General features: G+C 40.9%; 1 protein-coding gene across 3 annotated transcripts; it reads left to right on the top strand.

The window, feature by feature from the left end:
- Positions 1–1,479: 1,479 nt before the first annotated feature.
- ZBED4 (zinc finger BED-type containing 4) lies at positions 1,480–19,110 on the top strand. 3 transcript variants are annotated; one of them, XM_081879403.1, is made up of 4 exons: positions 1,480–3,728; positions 10,132–10,183; positions 11,398–11,501; positions 13,939–19,110. In XM_081879403.1, exon 4 carries the CDS (start codon positions 14,298–14,300, stop codon positions 17,796–17,798), a length of 3,501 nt encoding a protein of 1,166 aa, XP_081735529.1. In that variant the 5' UTR covers positions 1,480–3,728; positions 10,132–10,183; positions 11,398–11,501; positions 13,939–14,297; the 3' UTR covers positions 17,799–19,110. The 3 variants fall into 3 exon arrangements, with proteins under 3 accessions (XP_081735529.1, XP_081735528.1, XP_081735530.1); XM_081879402.1 differs by lacking the exon at positions 1,480–3,728 and adding an exon at positions 4,319–4,468; XM_081879404.1 differs by lacking the exon at positions 1,480–3,728 and adding an exon at positions 8,214–8,697.
- Positions 19,111–24,244: the final 5,134 nt, after the last annotated feature.

The following is a 24,244-nucleotide window of genomic DNA, read 5'->3' as shown; positions in this document are numbered from 1 at the left end:
CAATAGTATGTGAGCACCCCTGTTTATCTGCCATGTGACAAGTATCTGCATGGAACCAGGTCTCAAACTGAATTAAGTAATGCTCAGGACTGTCACACAATAAAAGAATAAAAGTGGGAGAAGTAAAACTTTAGAACCCACAGTAAGATGCAATTCCAACATGTGACGCAAACACCCATATCAATCAACATCTTAAATAAGAGTTTGGAAACAAATGGCCTGAAGTTAGTTTGTAGCAAAGATGCCCAACATATTCATATGGCGATAGTACAAATAAAAAAGAAGCTGAATTCTGTCTATATTATGTTAATCTTAGGGAATGGCCAGCTGTCCTTGTTCTCAAGGGATTCTTGCAAAAATACTAAACTATTTCATTCCCTTATCTGTAATTACAACATTCTAGTACTTTCAGTTATACTTCTTAAGAATTACTTTCTGTATAAAGGGTAACATTCATTAAAAGATAACCAAGTATTCAAAATACAGCTCATACTACATATTTCAGGCCTACATGACACAATGCATTACAACAGCCTTTAATTACAAGCCTTTTTTATAAGTCCTCAGCTAGTGATAAAATTATTTAAGTTAAATAAATGATTCAAATCTGTCATCCCCGTTGTTTTTTAATCTTCCTCTGACCTTCTCAAGTTCCTCCATATCACTGCATTTTAAGCCAGTTTCCTTCTGCTGGAGAACTAAAAACAAAGCGTTCCTATTATCAGCTTTATTAGCAACTTCAAGCTGCATCCACACACTTCTTTACTATGAGCCAAGTATGTTGCTGAATGCTGTACTTAACAATCAACTCTCCTTTTATTTTTTCATTGAAAGGGTTAGATATAACTTCATTTAGATACAGCAGGGGGAAATCAAGTGTAGGACCAGTGCTCCCTTCCCCAGGGCATACTCAAGGGTACTCAGTATGGCACCTTTTTGTTGTTAAAAATGTGCTACCTACTGTAACAACTTCATTGTGAGTACTGGCACCTATTTTTCTAGAGAAAAAACTGCAGAACTAAAACATAAAGGTAAAATCTAAAGCAAACGGCAGGGTCTTCAATAAGGCCAGCTACTATGTAACAAAATAGTGAGCACATTTTATAAGAACTGTTAATTTAACACACACACACACACACACACACACACACACACGATGAAAAAAAAAGTTACAGGGCATTACAGAAGCCCCAGTGTTTCATATCCCAAACAATGTTTTTTCTTGATTCAGGTAGGTAACCATGTTGGTCTGACACAGTCGAAATATATAAAAAAATAAAAGAAATTGTCCAGTAGCACCTTAGAGACCAACTAAGTTTGCTCTTGGTATAAGCTTTCATGTGCATGCACACTTCTTAAGATACCTGAAGAAGTGTGCATGCACATGAAAGCTTATACCACACAAAAGCCTATACCAATAAAAAACTTAGTTGGTCTCTAGGTTGCTACTGGACATTTAAAAAAAATAATCCTGTTTTTTCTTCGCACTCCCCATTTTGTGTGTGTATAATAACTAGCCCGAGGGTTCTAGTTTTGCCTTATTTATCCTTTGGGAGAGAAAGGGAATTTTTTTCCCTCCCTTGACACAGAAAGGCTTACTATTAACAGTTTGAAAAACTCTGCAATACAAATGATGGAAAATAGAGTAGAGCCTAGCCACATCAGTTAAGACTCATTTCATAATGTGCTTGTTTAATTTGTTAGTTCAGGTGGTGGGCTTTACATAGTTACAGAAAATCACTGTAAAACCAAATTGAATATATATATACAGAAGCTGTTGTATGAGTCATCTTGCCAAGTGTTCCCATCACAGCTTTATCTCCCTAATTTACAAACGTTTATTACAATTTCTTTCAGAAACGGCACCCAATTTCCACAGACTATCTGGACCTAATTAATCAACATCTTTTAAGACTTGAGACAGACAAAACTGCACCACACATACAACTTTGTATCCTAAAGAGATCTTTCTCACACAAAAGAACTGTGTGATATTTTCTCTTGGTGTAGGTCCAAAGTCATACAACTGGTCTAGCAACTAAGGTAAATTTCTGTTATGTAAGATTTTAAAAGTACAACAGCAGGGAAAAGTTTGGACTGAGAGTGGTGGTACTGGTAAACCTCTTACAAAATCTTTTGCATGCTAAACAGACAAATGTTGAGTAAACACAACCCATAATCTGGTAATTGCATGGGTGAATCCAGTCTGATGGTGTGTGTATTTAGCCAGCATACAAATGTCTCTTCAGGATGCTAAATATAAACAGGTATTGGTTAGTGTCAGAACATGTGGTCTTGCCTGCGAGACAAATTCTCAGATTTAACTGGTATCTCTAGCTAAAAGTTTTCAGCTATTAAAACTAGGAAAAAACCGCTCTGCTGAATAGCTGCTGTCTGTCAATAAGTGCTATGCTAAATGGATCAAATCTAATTTGCTTTAAGGGTACACTTTCCCCACCACCACCACCACCACCATTGATAGTTTGATTATCAAAATTAAACTCCTATCCCCTTACACAAAGAAAACATAATGCTATAAGGGTACTCTTATGCTCATACAATAAATTCTGGAACAATACCAGTCTTTGTGCAAATCTTAACAAATTCTACTGTACATCACGTCTCCACACACATTCACAGGCTGAAGTCACACATGCAGACTAATATCCTGGAGTAAGCAAGTACAGGCATACATGTGCATAGGACTGTAGTCTTATATGGAACATCTGTGAAAGTGAATCACCTTTATATGATTAATTGTAATTTTTAAGATCCAAAGAGTTTCATTTCATTCTGGGTTGAAAGTATAAATTATGTATTAAACTTGATATACCTCCATGTCAGCTCACAGAACAAGCATTGTCAAGGAGAGGGCACACCTAATACTTATGGTGCTGAGATGCGCCTTTAATAATTGGATAGCAGCAAGAGTTTGGGCAGATGTAGGCTGCAAGGTTATAGCACCACAGGGCTTGAAATATCTGCATCTGCAAGAACATCTTTCCATGAATTCAAGATGCCCCACCTTCTATTGCATCCAGTCCTCCTTCACCACTTCTGCCTTATACAGCTCTAACAGTGCCATAACACCTCAACTTACAGTGAAATTATATGAATGTCTACTCAGAAGTGAACCCAGCAAACAGCCTTTACAGAGTTTTATTTAGTTCCTTCCAGGAAAGTGTGCACAGGGCTGAAAGCGTTCACAACATGCACCAAGTGACCAAGAAGCACAACCTACACCTTTTCAGCCCCACAACTGCCATTCAGCTGTCATGAGTCACAGACTATGAATAAAAGCGAGAGAAAAAATCAAGCCGATGGATTCCCTCAGGAAATTTCCCTTTTTTGGATTTAACAACGTTAGCATAACAAGTTAACCTAAACGACTGTAGGAAGGGCTCAGCAGACGACTTCGGGGCGGGGGGGGGGGGGGGCTGTTCAAAAGAAGAAATCCTGGCGCTCATGTACCTTCCAAGACTCCGATATCTACGCAGCTGTCAAGGCTGCAATCGTATGCAAAAATTACTCGAGCAGCGAGATCTACGGTGCTGGTCGAAAGTTTCAAGTTATAAAATAAAATAAACCCCACCCTTCCGCCTTCGTACATAAAAGAGCTTAATGCGTTGGGAGTTTCTCGCGGCACAGGAGATCCGAATTACCACTGGGGGGAAGCGAGCGACAGAGACCAGCCGCGAAGCGTGAAGAAACCTAGCCAGATGTGCAGGGCAAAAAAATATTACTATTATTATATACCCTCCAAGTCGAGCGGCATTTCCTCCCGGGTGAAAACATGCCTACCGGGAGCCCAGGCCGCCGACGAAACGCTTCTTTTCCGCCCTACCCCGTCTGTGTGTCTCAGGCTGGGGAGCGCAGAACCCGCACTCAGGCCCCTTCGGTTGGCCTCCTCACCCTCACGGCAGAGAGAGAGAGAGAGAGAGAGAGAGAGAGAGAGGAAAACCAACCCCCCCCCGGCAACATTCACAACTGGGCCTGGATACATTAGTCTATTATTAATTATTATTATTATTATTTATACCCCACTCTGGACGGCTTCCCACAGAATATTAAAAACACAATAAAGCATCAAACATTATAAACTTCCGATCTGACTGTTCTCCCCCCCCCCCCCGCCCCGCAACATCCACCGTTGCCGGCCATTTTGTCCGCCTCGGCGAGGCGCGCGTCGCTCTCCCGATGACGCGCCACGTCGCGCGCGGCGGCGACGACGCGACACTCCCCTCCGGCTTCGCCCGCCTCCCCTTTCCCTCCCCCACCGGCCGCGCGTGGCACATGCGCAGTGCGCGGCGTGGTCGGCCGAGCCGGGTGTATATGTGTGTGTGTGTGGAGGGAGGGAAGGAGGGAAGGAAGGAGGGGAGTCGGCGTCGCGGCGGCAGCGGGCGAGGCGAGACAAAGCGGCCGGGGAGGCGGGCCCGCGTCGAGCCGCTCCGCGCGGGAGAAAGACGAGGTGAGCGAAGAGGAAGGGTCCGGCGCTCCGTGTATGTGTGTATCTAGGTAGACATAGATGTGTGTGCTGTGTGAGGGAAAGCGAAGCGCCTGTCTCCTCAGCCTCCCCACCCCCAACCCCGCGCGGACTCCTTTCGGCCGGCGAGGGGCGCCTCCTGGCCCGTCGGAATCCTTCCGCTGGGACCAGGCCCACCACCTCAGGAGAGAGAGAGAGAGAGACGCGGCGCGAGGAGGGGGGGGGGCGCCTTTCAGAGGCCGACAACCCCCCTCCCAAATAAGCGTGCGCCGGCCTTATTGTCTGTGAGGAGAGCCTGAGGGCGAAGAGAGAGAGAAACTCCATTCAGACACTTAATTCATTCCTGGGCTGTGAGGAACAACCCCCCCCCCTCCCAGCAGCAACGCCTTATGTCCTCCCACTCTTCTTCCCCCCCCCCCTCCAGTGCCGGATGAGGAAGGGCTTCTCTCTCCACCCCACCCCCCCTCCAGAAGGTGCTGGGCCGCCGCGCGTCCCTTCCTGGAGCGTGGCTTTGTCTGCCCCTCGGTTCGGTTCCTCTCTCAAACCTTTCCCTCGCCCCCCCCCCCCGCTCAGCAACAACCACCACCACCACCCGCTTTGAGTTCTCCTTCCCCTGGGAAACGCCCGTGGGGTATGTCACCCCCCACACCCCAAATTTTATCAATTTGATCCATAGGGGTCTTCGGCCTCCCCACGATAAAATATTTCAGCCATACACACAAACACATCCCAAGTTGATGGGCATTGCCATTCAAATTGATCCATAGGGATCTTCGGTTTCCCCACAAGAAAATCCTTCAGACACACACCCACACCCAAGTTGATGGGCATTGCCATTCAGATTGATCCATGGAATCAATTCATTTTTGTAATGCTTTTCAGGTTTACACATTTCCCTAATTTTACCGTCATTTTAACATTTCAAAGCTTGGCTTCCCTCCCCCTCTTTCTGCTGTTGCTTAAATTTATTTTTTAATGTCTTCTGCATATCCAAATGAACTTAATTTGCTCATTTGTTCATCTATTTTAAATATATACTCTTAAAAAGCTGCAGGCTATTGCAATTATCCTGCCAGATCCATGGGATCAATTACTTGAGGTGGGGCTTACCTGGCTGCCCCCCCTCCCCCAATATTTTATTCAAGTTGGCGCACCCACACTCTGAACCAATGCAATAGTCCTCTTTGCTGCTATGTTTTTTTTTCCTTTTTTGGGGTGTGTGTGTGTCCCAGACACACACTTCGTGGGTGGTACCAGAGTGCTTTTCTTCCATCCTCCACTTGCTGGTATAGGAGGTAGGTGGGCTGACAACACACCTTTTCTGACAGCAAGCTTCCCCCCCCCCCACTTTGCAAGCAGTTTCTCCCCCCCCCCCCCAGTGACAAATGAGGGACCCTTGTGCAGAGTCTAACAGCAAAAGGTGCTAAGCTCTATTGGGCTAATCCTCTTAACTTCCCAGGCAGAGGGGGAGGCACTTCCAGGGATTGTTTCTACCATAGGGATGGGAAATTTAAGGCCACTTCCAGCTCTCCAGCAAATATATGTGCATCTTTGCAGTTATCACAGACCTAGAGCACTCAGCCTGTGAGGTTGTGGTTTGAGACTGGTTTCTTAAGGTCTAAGCACTTCTTCACAAGTGTTGGTTAAGGGACCCTGTAATTCATTAAATCACCCTGATGCAGAGTAATCAGAGTGTTAATAGCCATTCTGACCTTACAATTCAATCCATGGCATCTCTAGTTACAAGTATCTCAGGTATCAGGGGTGGGAGAGACCTCTGCTTGAGACCTTGGAGAGTGGCTGCTTGTCAGCATAGGCAGTGGATCAATGGACTGAATTAGGGATCAATGATCTGGCAGCATTACACAAGTTTTTAATGCATGCACATGCATACTAAGGGACAATTCAACCCCCACTTCAGCCCCCACATGGAGGTTGTCATAGACCACTTCCCAATGGCAGCTCCATTGTTTAAACTTTTCTTATATGTCATCCCAAATGTGTGAGGTTTCTTTATGCAACATCTTGCATCCCATACAACCAACTAACAATTGCTTGGAGTTGTGTATGTTTCAGCCAGATTGTGGACTAGGGAACATTTTAAATATTTGTTTGCTGTTTGGAGAGTCATAACAAGAAAGCATTTTTTGCAGCCTTCATGTTTCATTTAAACTTGCCCTAGGAGAAATTGAGTAGGTGAGGGAATCTTATCGATCCAACTTGTGTTAAAAAACAACAACAACAACACTGCTGGAAGAAAAAATTCTTTGCTTACTAATTTCTTTCTTACTAAAGTTGTTGGTCTTAGGGATTCAAAACAAAAATCTATAACAATAGCAGTTGTGTTTGGTTTGGTTTTCATCTACTGGCAGAGTGTAGCCTCGTAATAAGCCTCCCAGACTTGAGTCTATGGTCTAGAAGTCAGGTTCAACTTGTTTCCTGATCAAGCTGTGGAACTGCTTAATGATTTGGCTTGATAAATAGAGACTAGTATAAACTGTCCCTCAAACTGAATTATTTACTGTGGTGGGAGGACCTTGGTATTTTGAACTACAAACCCTTTTCCGTTTTAATCATAAATTAAAATAAAGGAGGAATAACCTGATTGTTCTCCTTTTCCTTACTTATATGCCATATCATTGCACTTTTGCACAGGATGCAAAGTTTGCAAGGTTGAAATGCTTTGGGTGAAGCATTAAAGTCTCGTTTCTTTCCATCTCATAAGTGATACTTAAATGCCTGTGTTTCTAATGTCTGTATTATGCAGATACCGTGCTTTTGAATGCATATATAATGTGCAAGTATTACAGCTCTTTTAAGTGATTTAGAAAGATGTCCAGTGCTATTTGTTAATGGGAAAAGTATAATGGCTCATATACTGGGACCTACAGCTGTTGGATTCCAACTCCCATCAATCCCAGCTAGCATCAGTGATTGGCCGGGGAGATGGAAGCTGTAGTCCAACAGCATCTGGTCGCTCTTTCTTCTAATATCATAAGCAGAACCATAGAAGTCTGAAAAGCTGTCTTATGTAGGCAAACTAAGGCCCGGGGGCTGGATTCGGCCCAAACGCCTTCTAAATTCGGCCCACAGACTGTCTGGGAATTGCCGTGTTTTTACATGAGTAGAATGTGTGCTTTTATTTAAAACGCATCTCTGGGTTATTTGTGGGGCATAGGAATGTGTTCATTCCCCCCCCAATAGGCCTGAGGGGTAGTCGACCGGCCCCCTGTAGTAGGAGCTGCAATTGAAATATGGCTTCCTTGCGAGTAGTCTTGGTGAGAAGCTGGAATTCTGTCCTGTGGCTCATCAATGTATATGCATCCTGTGTGAATGCTTTCTTGAATTTTTTAGCTTTTGTAATACATGAAATATAAAAATACAAGTATAAAAATAATTATTATATTCTTTGCTTCCATTTAAGAGTTTGTATAATTGTAGCCTAAATTTGAAACGTGAAATTAGTTAATTGTAACTAAATCAAGTCCCATTTTTAGCATCCCCCCCCCCCCGAAGTAAGTCTCATTTTGTTCAATGGAGCTTCCTTGCAAATAACTGTGAAAAGGATTGTAATCTTAGCTTGACTGGTAGAGCATAAGAGCCCTTAATCTCAGGGGTCGTGGGTTCGAACCCCACATTGTGGGAAAGATTCCTGCTTTGCAGGGGGATAGACCACATGACCCATTTGCCCCTTCCAGCTCTATAGTTTTATGATTCTGTGACTCCAGCTGGATGGAGTCCATGTTAGCAATCTCAGAATAATCACCACTACTGCCTCAGGTTTTCGATTCGGAATAACCAAAACAGACCCCTTTTCCACCCTGAGTAACAGCATACTAGGGTGTTGAGGAGTAACCACCCAGATTAGTGTTGCATATAGTTAGCAATTTGTTAACATTTTCGAAATAGGAACTTCAGCGGATTATCCATGTACTTAGGTCAGCCTTGTATGTAACAACTTGTCTTGTAGCCCTAGATGACCAGGAATTCAGTGCAAACAAGTTCATGTGGGCTGACAGAGGAGGAACGGATCACTTCATCCCCTTTTCACCTTCCTTCTAAACCAACATGGAAATGCAGCTGGCTGGAGAGGACAGCTGGATCATTGTCCTTTTTTTCACCAGTTCCCTTGGCAGAAGGCTTTTTTTGCTAATCGGCTAAGAGGCTAGTGTTTCCATATTGGTTGCTGCTTTGTAGCCAGCATAGAAACACAGGTTAGTCATTTAATATTTATTAATTAATTTGCAGGTTAGTAGCACAATCCTGTGCATGTCTAGTCAGAAAGAAGTCACTTTTGAGTTCAATAGGCCTTACTTCTAGGTAAACTTACATAGGATTGCACCCTAACATTTGTGTACTAATTTGCAAGGCTGACATATGTTGATAGAAAAAGTCACAGTTGTAAACGACTAAAAGCTCCTTCATCCATTGCCTCATGAACTTATACTAAAACCCTGGGTAATGTTATATCTGTGGTGGGCTTAGACACTCCTTTAATTTACAGAGACCACAGACTGAAAAAAGTGTTGATTAAAAATAATAATTTTGCATTGTTATATTTTACACCTATTTTAGTACCAGCATCTCATCTACTCAAATTTCATTATTTTAATCTTCCAGTAGTTTTTAGATTTTGCATGTTAAAAGAAGAACATTTATTTACATCCCTGCAGAACGGGATAGTGTAGGCCACTTCTTCTTTGGTGATCACTCACAGCTGAGTAAGATTGTCTTCCATAAACACAGTTTGAACAGTGAGTCCTTAAGTGACTATAGAGGCCAATTCTGGATCCACACATCCTTCCACAGTTGGGACATAGGTTTCTGGGTGGGAGTTGATCATGGTGAGGGTTTGCCAAGCATGCCTTCCTCTTAGCACATTTCTCCCTTGTGTCCTGAGTTCAAGCGTTCTCAAAGTCCATGACACCTTTGGTAAAGGCTGTTCTGCAATTGGAGTGCTTGCAGGCCAGTGCTTCCCAGTTGTCGGTGTTTGTACTACATTTTTAAAGATTTGCCTTGAGAGAGTCTTTGAACCACACCCAAAGTAGTTATATGTGTTGCTTTTCAGATAGGCTTTGGATATACTTGTGCTTGAAATTTGGAAGTGCAATATTTGTTGATAACAAAAATATCCTGACCAGTTTAGAAACTATGAACTATGGGATGACATATAGCCTCCTATATATATGCTCTTTTCCTGTCCATCTCTACAATCAATCAATCAATCAGTCAATGCGGGAATAATCTCTGGTTTCCAGTTGTGTACCTGTTTCCATTCTGGATCTATGCAGCTTCATGCTTCATTGTGTTAATTTATAAATGATCTTTTAAATTTCATATTGTCACAAAACAGGACAGTTGTTGTGTGCTGTTCTAAGATCTTGCTCACATACTATATTTGTCTGATATACAACATTAGTTATATTTGGAGTAATCTCATTTGACTGAAAACATTTTAAGTAACTTAACATGGCAGTGGTGAAGGATGCATATTAAAAGTTACAAAAAATAAGATTTGAGTAAGGTTTGATGCATTAGAAGTGACTATATGCAGAAAAGTGGGTATCTTTTATACACTTAGGTCAAAAACAAAGGGCATGGATTTAGGTCTCTCTTCTTTTCTTTCTCCCTCTGTCCTTCCCCTCCAGATCTGGAGATTGTCTCTGAAATGAAGCCAGGGGAAGACAATAGGCCAAATAGGTGAGTCCCCTGTCAAAAATATTTATTTTCATTGACTTGCTACATTTTCCATGTGAAATTATTATTTTTAAAAAATGTATCCAGTCTTCCCATATGTGCAGCTCTCAAAGTGGATAATGCTGATAAAAACAAGTGATAATACATAGTATCACTAGAAATAAAACTTCTAACAGCATCATTCAAATACAAAAGCAGCAAAACCAGAAACAAATCCCAATAAGAGAACCAATCTGCCTATCACCACAGAGGACAAAGGCATGTGGAAATAAGTGTCTAGTCTGGTTTCTAAAGACAGGGAGGAAGAACAGTGGCTGGATATTCTGAGGCGAAGAATTTCATAAACTAGGTGTCATCACTGTGGGTGCTTTTCTTATGTATCCACCTGATGTTCTTCAAGCAATAGTGGGAAATAGAGCAGGGGCTCTAAAGAATGTGGGTGGATTCATAGGGGAGAGATGATCTTAAAATATCCAGTGCCTAAAGTATTTTTAAAAATCAAAGCCATCATTTTAAAATGGACTTGAGCAGATTGACATCAAGTGAAGAATGATGTAACCAAAGCATTGAGTTGCTAGCAGGCTGCTTTAAATCCTTTTGTCAAATTTTCCATGAAAGTTAATTATCTGAATAAGTAGCAATGGAAGTGAAGCTGCTGTGCTACTAATAATTCAGCATGGTTCTTAAAGAATTTTTGGTGTGCCAGTGTTGCAGTGATACTTTGACGTCCAACTATATTAGGTGGTTTCTAAATGCTTCGCCATTTCAGTTGGAGCTTGCTCCAATTGCTCAGTTTTTGAATTCAAATAATTGCTAATAATCTGAGTGATACATAGTTCAGACACTGCAATCAACCATGGCTTGTTGTGAGGAGAGTGCATTACAATAGACCTCTGTGTTCCCTTCTTCCTTTACCTGTACCGGGGGGTGGGGTATTTTAATACTTCAGGTGCAGTTTACAAAACAAACCACATTTTCATGTTTTGTTCAATTATGGGAAATTAGTTTGTGCTCAGATGAAACTGGAAGTTTCAAAGTTTTGAACCTCATTCAATGCACATGAAGGAGGAGGTTTGTCATTAGGTCTTAATTGGATCATACTATCATTACTAAGAGAATGATGCCTGGATTTTAAAAAAATCATTAAACAAACTCAAAAGTAGTTAACGCAGAATAACGAGGAAAATATAAAATGAGTGTTATTTGTCTTTGTACAGGGTTTCAGAGAATGCGGACATCTTTCTTCAATAAATCAAAGAAACTGAAAAATTCCAAGTTTGTCTATCCACATGGGCTTAATGAGAAGGATGAAGCCTATAAGGTAGGTGAAAAATTACATAATGCACCAAACATTTTCAGATTACTCCAAATTACTACAAATTTGGGAGGTAAATTGAAACTTTTGTTTCAAATAAAAAGGGATGCATTTAGGAAATTGCAATTTAGAGGTTTTTATTGGTCTTATCTTAGCCTCTTGCTTGTAGAGGGGAAGGAATTCTGCAGTTTCCTCCTTTAGTAGTGAGTACCTGCCTGCTCTGAGCCACCACTCTTTACCCTCCATGCATGCTAAATTCTATGGGAGTCACCATTGTGAGAAAGTAGATGAAATGAAATCTAAGAAGCTAGGGATTTTGGCTTAAATGTAACATGATTTATGCTAGAAAGCAGACTGACTTAGCAAAAAATCTTGAAGGTGGAGACTGCTCAGTTGCAATGTAAACCATGTCATGGGCAGTCTGGCATTTTCGTGTGCTCCTGTCTCTAAATTGTCCTCTAGGGTAATTATGGATAGCTCTCCTGATTGCACTTTTCTCAATAATAAGTGAAATGTAGACTTTACAAATATCCTTGTTTGAAGTGGTTGAGAGTGGAATTGAACAACTCCCGGATTTATCACAACAATTAAGTATTGGAACCTTCTTTAAAGAACATGCATATTTTACCAATTCTGCTATTCAGAACTTCAAACTATGTATGAAGAAAAGGGGAATATCAAGGGGAAACAGCCCTCTTAATTAAATATGTTCATTCTTAGCTGTTATCTCAATGAAAACAAACTTAAAAGAGGGAAGATTTGATAGGAACATATCTGTCTTGCCAATTTAGCCTCACAGACAAATGATGAATGTTTTGTGGCTAATAAAAACATCATTAAATGTTGTTATTAAGTATTTTTATTATAAGATCTAACACCTCATTTCAGTTAATACTGAAATTAACAGTTGAGTCAGCATGAATGTCATTCCTTTTTGATAGTTACTATGGACTAGTAGAAATGGAATATACTCCTATGAGTGATAGTTTCGGCATGGAAATTAGACTGTTTTCATATTAAATGGATAGAAATTCTGGAATCTTTGAGAGATGCAGTTTAAAAAAACCCCACAGAGTAGACCATAGTCCAAAGACATATCCCACAGCTTTAGGGTTAAGTTTGTGGAACTAGACTAAAATACAGTACATGAAAAGTCCGTCCCCCCTTCCTGTGGAGTTTATCTTTTGTTTCCTGTCTGTTTGCCTTATTTTATTAGATTAAACCAAGTTGCTATGTTAGTGTCCATGTCTCTGCTTAGATAGGGAGAATCCTATTATAGCAGGGAAACTAGGGAAACTGTAAACGAGATGGCCAGTGTAGTCTCGGCACCAAATTAACATGCCATGTCCATTCGCACACATGCCTCCTTCAAAAACTTACTAAAGGGGAAGCAAGAGTTGGGGCTGTTTCCATCACCTTAAATTATGGAGTGAGAGCAATGGCGGAATTAATGAAAGTGGGAATGGTAGCATAACTTAGCAGCCAGCTTTCTATGACTTAGACTGATCAATTTTTAACTCCTAGGCCTGTACAAAGGCAAATTTACTGAATCTAAAATGATCTGGGCCTGAATGGGAGAATGCTTGGAAATCCTATGTATTCTTCCTTGTGCCCTACTGAAGAAGGGGAAGATATATGTAACAAATAATAAACAAATTTTGGATGGGAGAGAATAGGGAAATAGATGGATTATCTGTACAGCAACCACAAAGTGGCTCCACCTATTTCTCCATTCTTTCCCACAGACAAAAAAATAAGATAACAGTGTAAGTAATAAAACGTACAACAATCGCCTGGTTCATTCCCTTTGTTCAGCTGACATGTAGATTTTTCAAAGTGTTTATCTGACATCAGTATGTCATAAGCCTATTCTGCTTCTCACTCATCATGGTTTTGATTATTTGTCGAATAAGTTCTCGTTTATTTTTTCTACAACATTTAAGCTTAGATAGTTTTAAGTAGAGACTGTTAATTGGGTGACAGACAAATAATGGCTGGGACCAAAAAATTTTTTGACTAAGGTGTTTTTCACCTTTCTTTCTCAAAGTAACCATATATAATGTATGCCAAAATGCTTTTGAACAGGACTGTACCTGCAGAGACAGCTTGTGAAATGTTAAAGAGTGCTCACCAAAAAGGCAGGGTTGATAACGGTTCATATCTGACATGATTAAGCTCTTGGATACATCTGAACTAATTGTTTTGGTTCTGGCTGTTACATATACTTTCTGCAAATTTATTTTCAGATATACTCTGAATACAGAGATTTTGTGGAATTAAGTTTCTTCTGAAATGTGTGTGTTCTCTTTTCTCTTAATTTATAAGAGCAGTGATGTTTAATGGCAAAACATGGAGGTAAATATGTAATCATTCATTTTAAGCATATGAAGTAAGCTCAGTTGAATTGATGGAGTTACACATTTTCTATTTTCTTTTTTTCTAGATGATGTGAGAGGACTGAAATTTGAAAAGAATATATGAATTTTTAGAGGAAGAAACTCAACATGATTCTAATGATCCTCTCATTAGGTTTTTTCCCATAACATGAAACATTTTGCAGCATCGCTCATCAAAAATAATACATGACCTGGAAATCTCATGATCCCGGGGGAGAAATGAGATTATGTGCATTAAACCACATGCTCTTTCATAAGTTTGTGTAGTAAACATTTCTTATCAAACTACAAATACAAACTTATGTTCCACATCCTTCCTCTTGTATGACTTAAGAGATACAATTTAAACCCAATTCTAAGAATTCACTAAGTTATGAAGAAGCAGCAGAAATAACTGAGGTCAATCATGGATACAAATAGGTCAGATTCTCCACAAATTGATGATAATTTTATGATGGATAAAATCAACAGTTTAAAAGTGGAACCAGAAGATGATAGTAATTTTGCTTTAGAAACAATAGATATAAAAACTGAGCAAGAGGACTTGAGACAGACAGATAGCAGTGATGAACAAGACGATAGAGAAAAGAATTTCATCCATAACAATTCAGGCAAATACATCTCTGCAGAAAATGAAGATGATTATGGATCTCTGTTTTCCCAGTACAGCAGCACCCTTTATGATGTAGCAATGGAAGCTGTCACACAGAGCCTTCTTTCAAGCAGAAATATAAGTTCCCGAAAAAAGTCTCCTGCTTGGAACCATTTCTTCATATCTCCTAGAGACAGCACTAAAGCAATATGTATGTACTGTATGAAAGAATTTAGCAGGGGCAAAAATGAAAAAGACCTAAGTACAAGTTGTCTCATGAGGCATGTGAGGAGAGCTCATCCCACTGTGCTCATTCAGGAAAATGGAAATATGGCGTCTATCTCTTCCTTTTCTTCACCTACATTATTAATCCCGCCACAGCCTGCCGATGTTGGAGATTTAACTAGTGTGCTTGCCCCCATAAAATTAGTTAAGAAAACCGTTTCCAAGATTCCATCCCCAGATCAAATAACTGAGGAGTCTGTTCCCGTGGTTTCTACTGAAGAGATGCCTTCAGACATGTTACATCCTGAAAAGAGCAATAAAGAAGGCAGTGGTGGATTGTGTCAACCCTTTCCCAACAACCAATGTGAAGAAACGGTGGAAAATGTAGCAGAGAAAACGGTCCAGGTTCCTAAGAGTACATCTGGGTCCAGAAGGAGGTCTGCCGTCTGGAAACATTTCTATTTGTCTCCTTTAGATAATTCAAAAGCTGTTTGCATCCACTGTATGAATGAATTCAGTAGAGGAAAGAATGGGAAAGATCTTGGAACCAGTTGCTTAATACGACACATGTGGAGAGCTCATCGTTCTATTGTTCTACAAGAGAATGGAGGTGGTTCAAGCATACCCCCTCTGTACTCTGCTTCTCCAACTTTGTTGCAACCCATACTGCCTTCAGATGGCGATCCAAACTCTGGGTCATCTCCTGCAAAAGTAGCTAAAGAACCAACATCTATATGTTCTTCTCCGGACAGAATGGCAGAAGAAAACAATTCTTCTCTTCCTTTGGGGGATACACTTATGGAGGACTCCTCGTTGTTGTCGTCATCTGAAGATATAGGTGAAGCTTCTTTAGTTTCTTCCCCTGAAAAAAGCCCTTTGATATTTGAACACGGCTCTGTTTTTCATCAAAATAAACGAATGATGCGAAAGCTGAAGTCGGAGGTATGGCATCATTTTTCTTTGTCTCCAGGCGACAGTCTGAAAGTTGTGTGTAGACACTGCAATTGCATTATAAATCGCGGGAAAAAGGGTGATGTAGGCACAAGTTGTTTGACGAGACATTTATACAGACGTCACCCTGAAGTCGTCGGGATCCAGAAGAGCTTTATAGATGTGAGTTTAGCAAATTCTCCTTATGCTACCTTGGCTTCTGCAGAATGTTCATCGTCAAAATTGACTGACTTACCCACAATGGTTTCTAATGAGAGACAAGTCATATTTCCTGTCAGTAGCAAAAAGACCTCAAAACTGTGGAATCATTTTTCAATTTGTTCTGCTGATTCAACTAAAGTAATATGTATGCACTGTGGACGTACAATAAGTCGAGGGAAAAAGCCAACCAATCTAGGTACAAGTTGCCTTTTAAGACATTTACAACGGTTTCATAACAATGTCCTCAAACCAGATGCCTCCGAGCCAGTATTGTCCTCTTCTGCAAATAGTCACGTGCCACTGAGCACAGATCTGTTGGGGTCATCATCTTTCGATGAAACCACTGACAAGTTTTCTGACACTCACCCTGTTGCCAAAAAAATTACCAGTCTTGTAGCAGAAATGATTGCACTTGACCTTCAGCCATATTCTTTTGTAGACAATATTGGCTTTAATCGATTGCTTGAATTCTTGCAGCCTCAGTATTCTTTGCCTTCGCCATCTTATTTTTCTCGTACTGCAATTCCTGATATGTATGATAGCGTAAAAGAAATAATTGTTTCACATCTGAAAGAAGCTGAAAGCGGAGTAGTCCATTTTACATCAGGAATATGGATGAGCAACCAAACTCGAGAATATCTTACCCTTACTGCTCACTGGGTAACGTTTGAGTCTAGGGTTCGACCACAGTGTGAAGATTACCATTGCTCCGCTCTTTTAAATGTTTCGCAGATTGATTGTGACTACAACGGCATCAGCATTCAGAAGCAGCTAGAATATTGGTGGGAAGCCTGGATCGCATCGATTGGGCTTCAGGTTGGGATTACTGTTACAGATAATCAGACGATTGGAAAGACTTTAAATGAAGGGGAGCATTCAAGTGTGCAGTGCTTTGGTCACACGGTTAACCTCATAGTAACCGAAGCTATTAAAAGCCAGAGAATGGTTCAGAACCTGCTTAGTATTGCAAGAAAGATCTGTGAACGGGTTCATCGGTCAGCAAAAGCAAGGGAGAAACTGGCAGATCTGCAGAAGGAGTATCACTTGCCACAGCACCAGCTGATCCAAGACGTTCCATCAAAGTGGAACACGTCCTTCCATATGCTTGAACGCCTAATTGAACAGAAAAGAGCAATTGATGAAATGTCCGTAGAGTGCAGCTTCAGGGAGTTAATAAGCTGTGATCAGTGGAAAGTAATGCAGTCTGTCTGTCACGCACTTAAACCGTTTGAAGTGGCAAGCCGAGAGATGAGTACACACATGTCCACTCTAAGTCAAGTAATTCCAATGATTCATATACTCAACCGGAAAATTGAGCTGCTGTTTGAAGAAACGATGGGCATCGATACCATGCTAAAGTCCTTAAAGGAAGCTATGGTGAGTAGACTGTCCTCCACACTTCATGATCCACGGTATATTTTTGCTACACTTTTGGACCCTCGTTATAAAGCTTCCTTATTCACCGAAGAGGAGGCGGAGCAGTATAAACAGGACTTAATCAGGGAGCTGGAAATACTAAACGCTACCTCAGATGATGAGAAACCTGTTTCCAATGGCTGTGGTACAGGTTCATCATCTAAAAACTCTTACGGGGACAATAATCTTTGGTCACTTATGGAAGACATGAAAAAAGCAAAAGCTCCAAAAGAAAAGGCCAAGTTGCCAGAAGAGATGGTGCTTTTGTACTTGGAGGAAGAAGTACTTGAGCATAACTGTGATCCCCTAACTTACTGGAACTTTAAGAAATCATCTTGGCCAGTACTGTCGAAGTTAGCAGTTCGATTCCTCGGTTGTCCTCCAAGCATTGTCCCATCCGAGAGATTGTTCAGTACATCCAATGAAAACATCAGCTTTAGTCAGTCAAGGCTAGCAATGGAACACTTTGAGAAACTTATATTTTTGAAAGTAAATCTTCCTTTGATATACTTCCAGTATTGAACAAGCTGCCAGTCTAAAAAAATTGTTGCTCACTGGGTAATTACTGTATTTGTAACTTGGATTGTTAAATTGCTCCAGAAGGGGCCATGTATGACATCTTAATCAGTGACTGTAGTTCCAAATTCTAGTTTTATTTTTAAGCTTTCTATATGTCTACATGTGCCTTATTAATAGTCCTTCAGGCCAGATATTGTATATATGTTGGGGTTTTTTTTTAAGTTCACATTAGAATTTAGACATGTCTTTGTCCTGATAATACAAAATCATGTTGGTTTTAATTGAGAATTGTAAATGAAGTTTTAAAACAGTTTGAATAGAATGGCAAAGAAAAAGATGTAAACAGTTCTATTATGTAGTTTTTTATTCAATTATGTAAAAACCATAAACCAGGTACTGTATATTAGTTGAAATTTGCTTTAATTACACAAAACATTTTGTAGCTGTCAGAAGAAAGCTGTACATAAAGGTGGAATTGAAGCCATCTTTCTATTTAGCAGGTTTTAACTGCAGGCCTAATGTACTTAAAGGGTAATGATGATATTCAAGTGTGATGTATGTGTACTAAGGGTGGCTATTGAATTAGTATTTGACTAAATTAAATTTAGAGGTATTACGGAACATCGGTTATACAGTAATCTATAATCTTGCCATTCAGTGGTCCCTATTCAGGTTTTTTTTACACTGTAACTGAATTAGAGCTTGAGTATTTATAAGGTCTTTGGGATGTTTATTTCCAATTTTTTCCAATTAATGTTTGTTATTTAATACAGTTTATTGAAAGGTAAAATATAAAGAGTAGGTATTATGCTAAAGCCTTTAAAAATTGAGTGCAACAAGACATCCGATACTTCTTGGTGTAAAAATTAAGTCTTGGTTTCCCATGTAATTGAAAAATGTGCATGACATCCTCTTGCATTCCTGTTAAAAGAATATGATTCTCTATGAATATAACCCTGACAGTTTGGTGCCCTGCCTAGAATATTATATAGTAGATCTGACCCATAATTGACAGTGTCCACCAGGCAAATAAAATATTGTAGAACCCTTTAAACCTCGAACTGAGGTAAGAATAGCCAGCATTTTAATTGTAAACAGTATGGTCTCAACTTTTTTTTAATATTAAGATTTGTCTCCCCATTTTTTTGTGCATTGATGAAATTCTTTAGGGGAAATGAATTGACTATGACCTTTAGAAAAGATGTAGTTTTGTTAAAATACTGTACCTCTGCCTAATTTTTGCATTTACTATGTTTTAGTGTATTTATAAATGGTGAACTCAGTTTCTGAAATTAAACCTCTTATTTGCAATTTTTAGAGTGAGTTGAATTACCCTATTTTCTCTTTAGAGTGCAGTGAGGATTTTCTGGTGGAAAAGTACTTTGAGGAATGTGCAGAAGTATAGCAAGTGCACGGGGTTGCATTAAACAAGAATTGGGGAGGGCACTTCTGCAATCTTTCCTTCAAATTTTTCTTACTTTCTTGTATTTTTTTTGGTCTCAGTTGGATTCTATTACTTAAACTACCAGTTGCAGAAAATGATGTATGTGACCTAGCAGTTGCATTAAGAACATACAGTGATAAGTACTGGTTAGAGATGTCAGTCTGCAATCACACATTAGAACATAATGCTGAAGAGCTGTTTACTCAAAAAACAATGCCAAAACATTTTGCCATACGATATTCTGTTTATTCCATTCTATTCTAAATGCACAATATTTAGAAACACTATACAGTGGTACTTCGGGTTACATACGCTTCAGGTTACAGACTCCGCTAACCCAGAAATAGTAACTCGGGTTAAGAACTTTGCTTCAGGATGAGAACAGAAATCGTGCTTCGGCGGCATGGCGGCAGCAGGAGGCCCCATTAGCTAAAGTGGTGCTTCAGGTTAAGAACAGTTTCAGGTTAAGAACGGACCTCCAGAACGAATTAAGTACGTAACCAGAGGTACCACTGTATAGAGTAGAATGGAATCAATTTATGAAAAAAAAAATTAAGAAAATGCATTGAAAACACTTTACTAACAGATGCAGGACAACACCTAAGGAGGATGAGGGTTTCATTTTCATATAGGTCTAAATTATGGCTGGTTTTGCCTAACCACAGGTTGTTTAAATGTATGAGCCCAGCCCAGCAACCATGGTTTGTTTTCTCCCAACGAATTTGTTATTCTAATATGTTCAAGTTCTTACCTGCCCTTCACTTCAAAGTCCCAGGGTGGTTTACAACAATATGAAAATACTAGATTGTAAATTGTTTTTCCTTGATTTTTAATCAGAAGAATACAATGGGTCCTAAAAATAACACTCTAGAGTCAAAGGCCAGGGTAAAGAGGTGTTTTCTTCAGCATATGATAAGGTACCAGATACATGACTCTTGGAGAGGGAATTTCACCATGAATATCCTCTTCCGGGCTGCCACAAAAATAACTTCCCCCAGATTGCCATCCCCAAACTTGAGAATAGTGGAACCACAAAGAGGGGCTCCTCTGCAAATGTTAACACCATAGGGTCTGTACTCTTTTAATGTGAAGTCATGGTTTGTTGTTGGCTTAGCTTATGGACCATGACTTGTTTTAATGATGATTTGGCATTATGTCTGAATCCTGTAACCTTCCTTAACTGGTTTGTTTGAGTGCCCCACCCCAGACGTCCACCAGGCTCCTAAGACATGAGCAGCTAGAAAACCAACCAAGATTTGGAGAAACAAGCCAACACTTCTTTGACCTGTGGTTTGTTGAATAAACCATGGCTAACCATGGCTTTCAGGGGGTAAAGTTATTGCAGCCATAGGGAAAGCGTCAAACTGCCGGTGACCCAACATCAACTTGAAGTGAGCTCAATGGCTTGCACATTTCTGCTGGTATTTCTGACTCTGAACACTTAGCATATGGTATTGGGAAGGCTGCTGTTTCAACAACAAAAATTGAGAACACGCAGTCTTTATCCTGGCCTTGATGCTGTTCTGTCATAATTATTGAGGTATAACCTCTGTATTTAAAGTACTGTTTATTGAAAATTAGAGTGGGGTACAGAAATGCACGTTGGGGAGTAAATCCATCAAAGGTAAGCAGTTGTGGATCCACATTTAACCAGTGACATGTTTTGTTTGGATTTGGGCTAACAAGGTTGCAAAAAACCTTTCCCCCTAGACTCTGATGTTGGGCAGATACCTTTCAACTGACTTCTTAAGAAAAGGGCATTTGGAGTTGCTGGGGCAAATAGTGGTGGTAGGGGATGAACTGCTGGACCTTATTGGCAAATGGAAGACATAGCAGATACCTGGGGCCAAATGGGATCCGTCCAAAAGTTAATTAAGATCCATGGGGGGATCCAGGATATCAGGATAGCTTAACATCTGTTATGGATGGATTATGGGGTTTTCAGGAGCAGTCGGGAACACTGACTCTCAAAATTGGGACAAAGATGGCAGTATTAGCAGCCAGGGCTTTAACCATATTGATGGTCCTACATGGAGACGTGTCGGATAGCATCAGATGCATCCATTGAGAGAAGGCAAGTGATATTTACAGAATCCTCTACCATTTTCCATTGGGACTCAGCCCTGGGAATCATTTAACGTTCCTAACTTTGGTGTGTGTGGGGGGGAGTACCTGTCCGTACATCTCATGGACTCAACAGCTGTTTGAATGCAAGCCAAATCTATGTGGCCATTAAGCTCTTATCCAGGGGTCAATAAACACATGAGATGTAACTGGTTGTGTTCTTAGATAAATAGGATATACTATTCATAGTATCAAATTGTAAATTTCAACAAAAGTAACTCATAAAGTTCAATAAACGAACAAAGCAGAAGACCCAGTGGATCAGATCATTCTATAGTCAAGTTCATGCATAAGATCCATCTGTGTAATGGTGTCCATTCCACCTGTCTGTTCATAAAGTCCAAACCATCCACATGAAAGGTTGTTACAGTTCCACAAAATCCTTTTACAAAGTCTGAGACAAGGATTTCCAGAGTATTGGCCTTGTTTCGCTGTCCTGGGCTTCATCAGTAGTTAAAGCTCATATGTGATATTACAGGACAGTGGATCTTATGGCATAGTAGTAGCTGCGTAGTTACGTCTCATGTGTTTATTGAGTATGCTTTACGTGACCATAGGTTTGTTGTTGCTTATCCAGGGGTCAGCAACCTAAGGCCCATGGGCCAGAAGCGGCCCGTGGAAGTTGTTTGACTGGCCCACGAGTCACCCCTGAACCGCGTCGCCCGCTCGCTGTGCTTGGACTCGCTTCCGTGGCGCCGGAAATCACATCTGTGCAGCCGCCAGAAATCGTGGGCACGCGCACGACTGATCTGGCCCAGGCACCCCCCCTCAGCGGGGGTGTGTGTGTGTGTTTAAAAGGAGTTATTCCAATTGGTGTTTAAAAGGAGTTAATTCAATAGGTGTGTCTTCTTAGCAAGGTCTGGTACAGTCAGCAAGACTACAGTACCTGATATTCATGTTACAGTGCTGGCTGAAACAGCATTATGATAGCACATAATGCTGCTTCAATCTGGGTTACTACCGCACCTGCCCTTAGTGAAACCAGCTGTTGCTGAATACCTGAATAAATCACACACCAAGGAAAAACTATTGCACTCTTCTCTTTGACGCAGAATAAAATTGATCACATGTGTGGCAGAGGGAGAAGGGAACTGCAGGACAGTAGGTGAACTGGTTTTGCAGGTTGACATTTGATGCATTGAGATAAATTTTCACACTGCTCATGCTGTACTAAGGCTACGCCCAAAATTATGAACCTGGGTGCTTAGCTCTCTTTGAATGAAAATAAAGTTTGTATACATAATTTTAAGAAGCATCTTAAAGAATGCTTAAAGAATACAGAAATGCCTTTTCCTCAAAGGGGCAGCTCAGTGTCCCTGCCAGCTGGTTTCAGGCTATTGGCACAATTGTTAAGTTGACTCTAAACCTATTTCTTTCCACGAGGTGCCGTACTGTGGTCACACTGAAAATGTGCTGCAATCGCTAATCTGCCTCGGTTGAAAGTTCCTACTGTATTTCTCTACCACTTGAAAAGCACCACATTTTAAAAAATTAAAACAAGCAAGGAAATGTTGGCTTTATTAAAAGGTGGCTTCGCCGCGACGACGGATTAATGAGGCTTTGCATTTCGCAGCTGGAATTCCCAAAATGGGTTGCGACGATTAAAACACACACAAAAAATTATCCCCAGCTTAGTTGGGGAGAGCATGGTGCCAATAACGCCAAGGTTGCAGGTTCGATCTCTGTATGGGGTCAGACCAGATGATCCTCAGGGTCCCTACCAACTCTTTTGATTTGATGCTTCTGTGAAATGGGGTATGGTATTTTACTCCTAATTTACATCTGGATAGCTCTCATTAGCACCTTGAAGGTGTTAGCTTGATTTTTTCCTTTTCTGAGGAGGTCATCCATTGTGATATATTAATTAAACTGTCGCCTGCTTGCAAAAAGACTAGGGAGCTAGTTCAGAAATGTTACAGGTAACAGGATACAGTGGTGCCCCGCAAGACGAATGCCTCGCAAGACGAAAAACCCGCTAGACGAAAGGGTTTTCCGTTTTTCGAGGCGCTTCGCAAGACGAATTTCCCTATGGGCTTGCTTCGCAAGACGAAAACGTCTTGCGAGTCTTGCGATTTTTTTCGCTTCCCTCCCCTTTTTCTAAGCTGCTAATAGCCTCTTTGCGGCTAAGCCGCTAAGCCTTTAATAGCCGCTAAGCCGCTAATAGCACTAAGCCGCTAATAGGGTTGCTTCACAAGACGAAAAAAACGCTAGACGAAGAGACTCGCGGAACGGATTATTTTCGTCTTGCTAGGCACCACTGTACAGGGAATGTGCTTGCACCAAATGTTAAAACTCCTGTACTTGGGCCCAGCACATATGGCTGTCATGTTTCAATTGTGCCTTTGCACCTTCAGTAGATACAAGCATCAATCACAGTCACATCACAGATTTTATTACACAAGCTTTGGCCTCTGCATGTTGGATTTCTTGCATGCAGAGGCTATTCAAATGTGACACCAAGACGTGTCCACCCAGAAAAAACAGGCACTTTGGGCAATCCTGCTTTCCCACACCATGTAGCCAATCAGATTGTCGGAGCAAGCCCAGAACAAATTTAAATTTTAGATGCCGTAGTCCCTAACAACAAGATGTGGAGGATTCCCTGGTCCTGAAAGGGGGAACTGTGCCCCTGAAGGACCAGGAGCGCAGCCTGGGAGTCATTTTGGACTCACAGCTGTCCATGGAGGCACAGATCAAATCTGTGCCCAGGGCAGCTGTCTACCAGCTCCATCTGGTACGCAGGCTGAGACCCTATCTGCCTGCGGACTGCCTCGCCAGAGTGGTGCATGCTCTGGTTATCTCCCGCTTGGACTACTGCAATGCGCTCCACGTGGGGTACCTTTGAAGGTGACTCGGAAACTACAGTGGTGCCTCGCAAGAC

This window comes from Podarcis erhardii (assembly GCF_964252035.2).
Source record: "Podarcis erhardii genome assembly, chromosome: 10".
NCBI classification, from domain to species: domain Eukaryota; kingdom Metazoa; phylum Chordata; class Lepidosauria; order Squamata; family Lacertidae; genus Podarcis; species Podarcis erhardii.
Note: the sequence above shows the minus strand (reverse complement) of the source record. Positions and strands in the feature narration are given on the sequence as shown.